Source organism: Nuphar pumila, chromosome 5 (assembly GCF_984573655.1).
Source record: "Nuphar pumila chromosome 5, dmNupPumi1.hap1.1, whole genome shotgun sequence".
NCBI classification, from domain to species: Eukaryota; Viridiplantae; Streptophyta; class Magnoliopsida; order Nymphaeales; family Nymphaeaceae; genus Nuphar; species Nuphar pumila.
In genome coordinates, this window is record NC_143253.1 from 57148483 (window position 1) to 57159170 (window position 10688).

The 10688-nt window shown below is 37.1% G+C and overlaps 1 protein-coding gene across 1 annotated transcript in view; it reads right to left on the bottom strand.

Moving 5' to 3' along the window:
- Positions 1 to 4810, bottom strand: part of LOC149837653 (uncharacterized) — a 119234-nt gene extending 114424 nt beyond the window's left edge. Inside the window, exons 1-6 of the mRNA XM_090006174.1 lie at positions 4566 to 4810; positions 4373 to 4457; positions 3349 to 3388; positions 2989 to 3237; positions 596 to 695; positions 227 to 301 (exon numbers count right to left, since the gene is read on the bottom strand). Of these exons, the coding sequence (XP_089862300.1) occupies positions 227 to 301; positions 596 to 695; positions 2989 to 3237; positions 3349 to 3388; positions 4373 to 4457; positions 4566 to 4697 (681 nt within the window). The 5' untranslated portion in view covers positions 4698 to 4810. The remainder of the gene's footprint in view (positions 1 to 226; positions 302 to 595; positions 696 to 2988; positions 3238 to 3348; positions 3389 to 4372; positions 4458 to 4565) is intronic.
- Between the last annotated feature and the right edge of the window lie 5878 nt (positions 4811 to 10688).

Here is a 10688-nt window from a genome sequence, read left to right on the forward strand (position 1 = left end):
ACCACAGAAGCACTACAGAATCAAAAGTGAAGAGAACATGTATAATTACATATTAAAATACAAATCAACCAGCCCAAAATATAGTTTAACAGGCATTGAAGAAATAAACAAACTTGTGTCCAAAAATGGCAACCAAAATAAAATAAAACAAAATGTGACAGGATAAGTTGTAAAAATGCAATACAATTGATATAAAATATAACCAGCAGCTTTACATGGAAATTACCTCACCAGAAGAGGCAAAGAATGTAATCAAACAAGAAATTGATCCTTTATGACCGCCAGTATATCTGCGAACAAGCTGCAAACAAGACTTTTTCAGCTCCAAGAAGTTCCAATAATGAAGAAAGACCAATGGTTGCTAAAAGGCAAAATTATTAGCTTATGTTGTCAACAGCAGACCTTGAAATCTCATTATCAATATTTATCATCTTCCATGCGCCATTATTCTTAAAAAAGTAGGGTTCCAATCCATATGACAGCAGTCAGTTTTCAAGTCATTCCTCAACAGATAAATGTTCAAGAATACCCCATCACACTTCTCAACATAAACTAGAATAAATAAACAATAACAGGAAATACAACCATTACCAACCTTCCATGTAATCATTGAAAGGACTCGAATTACACCATCCGAGCCACCAAAGGCAACAAGAGGGCCATCACCAGCAGCTGACCTTGACAAAAATTCCATGCTGCAGTGACAAGCCAAAATGTTCAGAAAATAGTAAACAAGCTGGTTGGGCATAAACTAAGTATGAACTTTGCATCAGAACATGGCATGGTACCACATGTTATAACATTTACCCCTTGTACAGCTGACAAAAATTAAGAACTTCATAATATTCATGCAGCTTGATTTATGAACTTCCATTCCAGAGGAAAATACCAGGCTAAAGTTAAGTGAAAGGATTCTGCAACAAACAGTAGAGGACGAAAATTGCAACGGTGCAATATCTGAAGATTCTGAACTAACCAGATTCCTTAGGTAATGGTTTAAGAATATAAACTATAAAGCACAAGGCCAGGAAAAACACAACCCACAATGTACATGAGAACAGGGTCATAGAATTTGCTGGACGAGACAGCACCCAATTTGCTGAAATCATGAACCTCTCTCTCACAGAGAAATGTAAGCACTTAGCAACCTGCAACCCTTGTGACTGCTCAAAAATACAACCGGATGTTAGTTACATGCAACTCTAGTGACCGCGGGCTCATGATAGAGCCCATACATGAGTCGAGCAGAGACTGAGCTTGGCGTATTCAACTCAAGCAACCTTATTAAAAAGAATTATATTTCCTTAACTTGTAAAACTGTGAATCTGTGACAGGATGAGATTTGAAATCATATCCAACTTAGAATCCACAAGGTGGCCACAGCACAACACCACTTTTCTTGTATTCACACACAAATATACATGTATATGATTCATTATCACACATATAGACGACATTTTGACAAAATCACAACATCATCCTGATACAGTACCAAAATGATTTAAAATGGAAAACATTCATAATTTTTCATATTACTTTTTCTATACTTTATGTATGGTTTTTATCTTATCTTCTATTTCTTATATTTGGAAAACTTTTCTACCTTTTCTTCATACCCTAAAAAAGAAAAGAATGCCAAAATCTGCTTTTCACTTCATAACTATTTCCTTTTTTCTAAAAAAATGATGAGGCCTCTAAGGGATTTTCCCAAGATTACAGGAAAATGGAAAATGTATAAGATTGTGAGCAATTATTTTTTCAAGATATGTAATATGGGTACTTTAAAATGTTCAGCATATCAGATAAAAATTGTTGTGAGCAAATTTTATCTGATTTATATTTTTCTATATTTTCTTCATCTTCAATGAAGTCTCTCTCTCTCTCTCTCTCTCTCTCTCTCTCTCTCTCTCTCTCTCTCTCTCTCTCTCTCTCTCTCTCTCTCTCTCTCTCTCCATGTATTGTACACCTGCACCATATTCATATCTATGTGACATAGTTGTGAAGATATCACAACATCAGTATTGGTGACTATATAATGAACTAATGAGTTAATCAAGCCCCGACAAGCTTCAGCACAGCATCGATCTCAACACCCTTAGCTGAACGAGCCTTAAAGTAGTGCAAGCTTTGCTCATTTATTGAACAAAAAGTTCAAGCCATGCCCAAGCCTCTCACAAGAGAATAGACTCATTGCCCACACACACACACATGTTTTATTATTATATTTAATGTTATGCAATTATACAAGTTTTGTGATATGTTACGCTAAATTACACACAATCTTATGTTCATTCATAGTCACAATCATATGTCTATTATTAAATGTAACTATTTATTGTAATATTTTTGTGCTTTTTGATGTTTTGTTCTTTTGGTTCCGATTATGCCGACTAGTCCATCTACACCTGAATGGTCCTTTTAGGGGTTTTCTGCCCCGACTAGCATTTTTTGATAATTACGCGGTTTATAGTTGGAACGTCAAAAATCTTGCAATACCTATAAGATATATTAGTGATTTTCGGTTTTTCTATATTTTTTGTTGCTTCATTTTCCCTTGCTCTAATATAGTCGGAAGCTTCCAAGGAATTCTCCCACTTCATAAATCTATATTCTCCATATGATTTCTCACTGATAAACTCAAGAAAGCTTTAGTAGGTCAAGCAATTCATAAATATTCTTCTCTCACAAAGATCAAAAACCATAATGTCCATAAGTGGGTCTATTACTTCAAAGAAATATTACCAAACATCAATACATTGTTCCAAGAAAATACAAACATGGATGCAAAAGAACCACCAAACAAATACAGTTCTTATATTCTTATGGACCAACACAAATAGGGTTGCTGACAATAGAAGGTTGTAGCTACAATGTTGATGTGTCAACATTTATCTCTGTATCACTTGCAATTAGAACCAGAGCACACATTGCCAGGCCAGGATACCTCCAGCTTTTAACAACGCAAAAATACACAGAGAAAAGACTTACCAAAGAAGGGATTTGTTGTCAAGGTCTTGTTTTGGTACATCACGACCACGCATTGTGACGAGGTCAAGAAATATGGCTTTATTCTCACAGCAAACAACAAGGAAATGCCTGCCCCTAGTTGAAGAAGCAGGGGGAGTAAAAGCTGACAAATGCTGGTTAACTGCAGCTGGAGCTTCGGCAGCAGCAGAACGATTACGCCAAAGTTGCCAAAAGTGCACATCGTCATCATAAAAACCCACCTGTTTAACACTTTATTTAATGATAAAATAAAAATATTTTTCCTGTCAGCAGAAATTTCAAGAAAAAGATATCACATTGACTATTTTGAGAAAACAAGGCAAAGGTACATAAAATAATCACCTCCCACCACGTATAGCCTCTGTGGGTTTTCCTCTTAGTTCTGCGTGTGAAAAGGAAATTCAATACAAATTATCATCATTTCACTCAGGAAAAAATACACTTAAGATTTGAAAAATGATGATAAAAATTTAACCTTCGATATAGATGATGACTAGATCTGTTTGTAGCTGTGTGCACATAGTGTAGTCATACCAAGCGGTTTATGCATTTTACTGCATTGTATCCCAGTACAACAGAAAGTCGTTTTACCTCCCATGCCCATATCAAAAACAACTTTTTTTTCGAGTTTGTGTGTGTATGAGTGTGCGTGCAATTTTTGCAAAATACAGATTCAAGAAACTAAAGAAATAGTGAGACATGAAGCCGCATTTACTACAACACCATACAAGAAATTGCACTCTCTGAAACTCAAAAGGTTGGATGAACGAAACATTAAAAACACGAGCATCCTGTTCAAGTCAGTCTTCCAGCAATTTCGGATGTGTCTCGCTTTCCCATTTTCTATGGTAGAAATCAACCATTGAAACGTTCATCATTCTCCTAAACATATGTGATCAGCTGCAGAAGCAACCGCAATTTTTCTAATGTTTTTTCCAGAAAGGAAAAGAAAATCACCCCACAAAAAGATTTATAGCAAACAAAGGTTTATGAATTTGCCAACTACACTTGGTAAATTGATCCAGTGTGACGAATCACGAACTCACGGACACAATTTTCAGCTGAAGAGGAATCTAAATGCCAATAAATTAGAAGGAGCAAAAGCAAAAAACCAAATAAAAAGAAAATTAAAGGATATAAACAGGAAAAAGAAAAGCAACAAATTCTTCATGTCAAGGACTAGTTTCCATATCACAGAATGAATAGCAACAAGCACGTGCAAGCAACCACGAGTTCTCAAAGCACGCAATCTAGCAAATCAACGAAATTCAAACAAACACCGCATAACACAAACAAGGAACCAGCATTTTTCATTCCAAATCGAGTACACTCAAACAGAAACGCAGCTCAGTGACGAGATCGTTACCGGATTCGCCCTCGGCGAGCTTCTCCAATTTCGCTCCGACGAGGCGCCTCTCGTCGACACCTCCGGCCTTCAACTCATATATAATCTAAACGATTCACGAAAGGCTTTCAGAATGAGATCGATGGATATGAGGCAAAAAAATCGGAAGAAAAAAAATGCCCTAAAAAGGAGGAAAAAGGATGACGGCGAGAACCTGGCGGTGCTCCCAATTCCAGACGACGACGTGATCGGAGGCGTCCGCCGTCGCGATCCAAGGGTGCGTCGGGTGCACCTGAATCCGTACGATCTTGTCGCTCGTCGGCCGGAATGCTCTCAACCTCAACATCTTCCCTCCTCCCTCTCTCTTCTCTTCTTCCTTTCCTTCTTCCTCTTCTCAGGTCGGCCTCTAGTAGCGCGGAGACATTCCGGATGGTCTAGATCTGTTGGCGGCAAGGGAGATTCCGGTCATTTCCCGCGTCGGGCGTTCGGTGAAGCCGATCGGATATCGGACGGAAAATGAGGTCGATCGGAAGCCGGTGGGACGGACTTAAGCATGAATACGGGTCGGATATGGATAGGGTCAGACTTGACTCGATATCGTATCTGTTTTTTCGAAGAGTAAATCCGGATCCAATTTCGGTTCCACTCGAATCTTGTATATGTAAACGGCTCAGATTCGAGTCGAAAGTAGCCAATACCAGGTCCTATTAATTAGTTCGGATTTGGATTCGGATTCAGGTGGAGAAAAGGTAATACTGAATCCAATTAAATATACGTAATTGGACTGGGTTACGATTTCTTAACCGAATCTGGTTATTAATCAGATCCAGTTTCCTACTTTCTTTATAGAGTAAAAATTGTGTTGGACCTTGAATAACATCCGACCCATTCACATCCCTCGTTGAATTGTCGTGAACTAGTACAATTTTTTTGTTTGATTTATGACACGGAGGAACCACACCCGGGATTGGAGCCCTAGTCGCCCTGGGTTTAGTTTGTTGCATTTAAGGTCGCTAAAACTCCATTAGAAAACATTTTTTGCATTTAGAAATAAAATATCGATTTAAACAGTTGAGTAAAGCAAAACACATGATTGATCTTTGGTTCGATTACCCCTAGTTATGGCGCCAAGAACGGTTGAACCACGTACCGACAGTCGAGTCCCATTCTTCAAAATTTTCTCGCATTTTAAAACGGAGGTGAGTCATTTTCAAAATCTTTTTCAAATGTCAGTTTGACTTGCAAAAGTAAAATTTTGCAATGATAATACTTACCCAAAGATAGCCTAGGTTCTCAAGGCTTAACTGGAAATAGGTTTTTTCTATTTATTTCATATTGTAACTTGTGTAGACTTTAAGAGCCTATCCTTGGCCTATATATAGGTCCTTGTTTTTTAGCTTTGGTATGATTTTTTTTTTAAATTGCCCTTTCTTAAAATTGTCTGTCCCTCTCTCTCTTTCTTTCTCTACTGAGTCCCTACCCCTTGACTCGTCTCTCTCTCTCTAAGGGCCAATTGTTTCTCACATCAGGGTGTTTAGATCCTTGTGGGTTTGATTATACTCATTGGACCAAGTTGTTGCCTAGTCTCCACTCGGTTCGATGCAGTCAACTCCAACACTATAGTGATCTCGATCCTCTCAAGCTCAACTCGTGTAACTCAGACCTTCTCCAACTAAACCAATATTGTAGTAGACCCTTACCCACTTAGCCAAGTCTTTGTAAGTCATTAAAATCATTATCTTATCCAATTTCCAAGTTGAAACCTCACCTAAACAGATTCTGCCCAAAACTAGTTTGCTAATGGAACTAGTTTTTCGTCAGACTTTGCATCATTGCCCATCCCAAACCATAAAGCCTTTGGGTTTGAAATTTTTACTCAGCCTTCATTAGAATATCCACTTTCAACCATCCAAAATTCATGATTTACTGGTTTCCAAATTTTGAGAAACTAATTTTTTAATATGGGTCTCCTTGAACCAAAACTCACTCTGCCTACAGAAAACCCTAAAAAACTTACAACTTATTCAAGTCATATCTCTCTGACCCTGTATTACCTTACCTTCAAATTTTACCCAGACCTAGTCCAAGGTGTCCAGAACCATCTCTTAAAATTTGAGATTTTTCTATAATTGGGCATACTGATATTTTTACCAAAACCCATCAGAAAAATAAAACCCTATCCACCCAAATTTGACTTTGACCTAACTGAGCTTACTTAAGCCCATCAAACCTAATCCCATACCCTGCAACACACTATTCAATACCCCTTAATGTCACCACATCTCTCGCCACTCCCATGGTAACAATCCCTTGCCAAATGCCTTAGCCTCCCACCATTATAGCAAGCGCCACCACCGTCTCCTCCACACCCACCTCCTCCTCCTCCATAACCACTGCCTCCTACACCATAACTGCCAGCGATGCCGCCATATCCACCATGGCCTTTGGGTCCTCCACTCTTGCTTCCCTTTCACCGCCATAACTACCACCCCCTTCTCCTCGACCTCTACCACCATCATCGGAAAACCCTCTTCTGCCACCGAACAAGGGGGAACCATCAAGGTTGGTGATGTGGATGGCCTTGGTCCTGCCATCCTCATCCCTCTCGACCTCATACTCGATAACCTCGCCCTCAATGAGGAATGCGCAAAGGGTGGGGAAGGGAGGAGGGGAAAGGGGTATCAAGTCATCTTCTCACAGAGAGAGAGAGAGAGAGAGAGAGAATATCCAATAAAACTTAAAAAAATAATATGGATGCGTTGGGTGCGTTCAACCCAAGTCTGACACCCACCATATCCGACGATATGTTGCACTCTCTCTCTATATATATATATACATAGTCAACCCTAAACATACAATTTGGTACCAAGTATTAAATAAAACACATGCAAACCAACATAATCATCCATGACACCAACCAAACATGAATAGTATAAGGCTATTAATATATATATATATAGATAGATAGATAGAGAGAGAGAGAGAGAAACTTAAGCATGCAAAAAAAAAATATATGAAACTCACCTTTCGACCTAAGTTACTAGAGTTGATAGAAGACTGAAAAGTTGACCAAAAAGATGTTGCAACCTTGCCTGAATGCTGCAAGATGAATTTTACATGAATCACCATAAAGGAAAGAGAAAAGGGATTAGTATCCTAAAGGGAAAATGGTTAAAGGTTTTAATGAGAAACCAAAAAAAAAAACGAAAAAATGAACTTCAATGACTTTATATATCAATCAGAAAGTATGCAAAGGTAAAAACAATCACAAAATGACAGTGACAATGAATTGCAAAGGTAATACGACATTTGTAGATGTACATTGGGAGTATTAAGTTAAAGAAAGTTCGTATATTTTGTGAACATTTTCAAACATGATTTGCGATGGTCATAATATATTTGTGGACATACAATGAAAATATAGTTAAAGGAGGTTCACACATTTTGAGGACATTCACAAAAATGATTTATGAAGGTCGTACTATATTTGTAGATGATTTCAAAAGTATTTAGTTAAAGAAAGTTCACACATTTTGGAGATATTCTTAAAAATGATTTGTAACAATCATACTATTTGCATACGTACATTGGGAAATATAGTTAAAGGAGGTTCACATAGTTTGAGGACATAAAAAAGAATGATTTGTGAAGGTCATATTATATTTGCAGACGTAACATCATACGTCAAGAGTATTTAGTTAAAGAAGGTTCACATAATTTGGAGACATTCACAAAAATGTCCTAAAAAGTTAGGAATCAATCATTTTTTTATATGGGGGTATTTTGGTAAATTATAAGGCATTTAGGAGAATACACCATTTTTAAGGTCAGTATAATCATTTTTTTATTGATTTTTTAAGTGAAGTCCGATTAAATTAGATTTCAACCTACCCTATACCATATATTCTTATGGACCATGGGTGAACAGGGGCTTCTGAGTTGTTTTTCGTAAATCTGTCCTTCCAAATGTGTTTGGCATGCTTGATTTGCTAGGGACTGACACTTGTTTCATGTTTTTTGAATGAAAAAGTGATTTTTAAGCATTGAATATTTATGAAATTTTTGGACTATTGATTTTAAAACCTTATAAAAAACATACCTCCACGTCAGAAACAAACACTTCCAAAGACTTTTCATCCGAGGAAAAAACAACCCAAGAGCCAATCCCTATAGAATCGAGCATGCAGACCACACAACACCCTTAAAAACAACATGGATGCAAGCGACCAATGTAACCTCCTTTTGGACAAATTAGGGCGATCATAGTCCTTGGTGGTCACCTAGCTTGAGTTCTCCTGAAGGACCCTCATAAATCCTCATTCTTGGATTAAGACAACTTTTGCGGGTCAAATTTATAGGACACTTTAAATTTGGTTGAGATAATCAGTACATGTTAAAAGGAAGATAGATCTCTTACCGACTTCTTTTTGTTTTTTTTGTTTGAAGAAAAAGAGAAACATTTCATTAATAAAATCATCAACTAGAGATGGACTTTGGTCCTAGAGAAATCAACAACCACTTTTGCGGCCTCACATTCCGATGAATTAGATTGGGGGCTGCTGATTGATTTCCTAAGCCCACGAATTTTGGTCTTGTTTTCCTGTTTTTTGTGTAATTTTTTGTATTTTGATGGTTGCTGAGTGTGTGGGATTGGATGTGTGATATCTCATTACTCCTCAACCTTCATGCTTAGTTCCTTCTCTTTTGTACCACTATATCGTTATTAATATATATATATATCTAAAAAAAGAAGAGAAATGGCATTTGAAAATTGAATGGATCCAATGGACATCCTGAAATCCTTATGTTTGACCGATCATAAAGAACACATCCATCATAATAAGCTGAGAAATCACAAACGGAATCGAGCCAGCATCATTGAAGATACAAGAATTATGTTCATGCCAATAAACCACCAAGTCGGAAGAAGACAACACCTTCAAACAAAGTGTCATCTGTTAGAACCTAAAAAATTAAATGGTAATGATTGTGTGCTCCCGGAGTACATACTCCCAACTAATAAAAGCTTTAGATTTTTCACTTTTAGAACATTTTTTGTTGATCAGACCCTATAGATATAACCTATAAGCATGATTTAGTAGAAAACAAGTTTTGGATCATGTGATTATAGCATACATGTATGTTTTTTAAGACCTTTAAAAATCAACTGCTCACAATGTTTCAAAATTTCATGACTTAAAAAATCCTATTTTTATGTCCAAAAAACATGATCCAAAGCATGATTCCTATCAAATAAACTATGTTGAGTACATCCATAAGGTTTGATTGAGAAGATACAACCTACAACCATGATTTCTAGTATGTGGGAGTAGGTACTCCCGAAGCACGAAGCATTACTCAAAATTAAAAGGCCCAAAGAGTAGGTCCCTAACCCGAGACTCCTCACGTGCAAGCAGATTCTTTTACAGACTTATAAGGTGCGTTTGATTGGTGCGATGCAACACATACGTGTGTGTAAAATTGAGTATATATAGTACATATATATAATATTAACATGCGTACATGAGCCTTAGTTGGTGGGCTTTCAGGTATAGGTAAGTGCCTTAGTGTGATTGCAGATAAGCAAGACCTTGTAAAGCCCGGAAAATCCCATATGATCCAATATGCAAAATATCAAAAGATGGTTTTTATTGATTAAAAAGTTAAAAAAATTGTGTCCTCATATCCTATTTTCTAAAACATTTTCAAACTTGTGAGTTGAACCCATGTCACATGTCCTTGTGTCCACGAATCTTTGTGAGATGGATTTCACAATGTCCTCTCCATCCCCGACTCCTTTTATCTTCCCCCATACTTCAAAGTTCAACTTGTTGAACATACTGAGATCTTACTACATCTGAATGCAACTTATTTTACAAGCACTAAAGAACTCATTGCTGAGCCAAAAATTGTGGGTACCTTGGTTCATTTACTAGCCTACTTGGTTACACTCTATACTAATTGAATTGGTAAAGAGCTATTGATCGGGGATAAAGAGTTAAAATATATGGGTGTAAGCCTAACTAAACTCAAATATTCAAGATCAGCTAGGTTCAAGTTGAAAAGGTGAACCAAGTATGAATTTTCAACGAAAAATGATCGTACTATCTTTATAGAATGGGATGATTTCAGAAATGCCTCACAATTTGCCGAAATCCTCCTCATGCTCAAAATTTTGATTCTTGACTTTTTTAGGATACTTTTATCCTTCAACATATGTGTGCAAACCTCCTGATGCTCGCACAAATATGCTACAAACCTCTTGATGTTTGCATGCAAACTTCCTTAAGTTTGCACAAATATATATGTTGCAAACCTCTTGACATTTGCACAAATA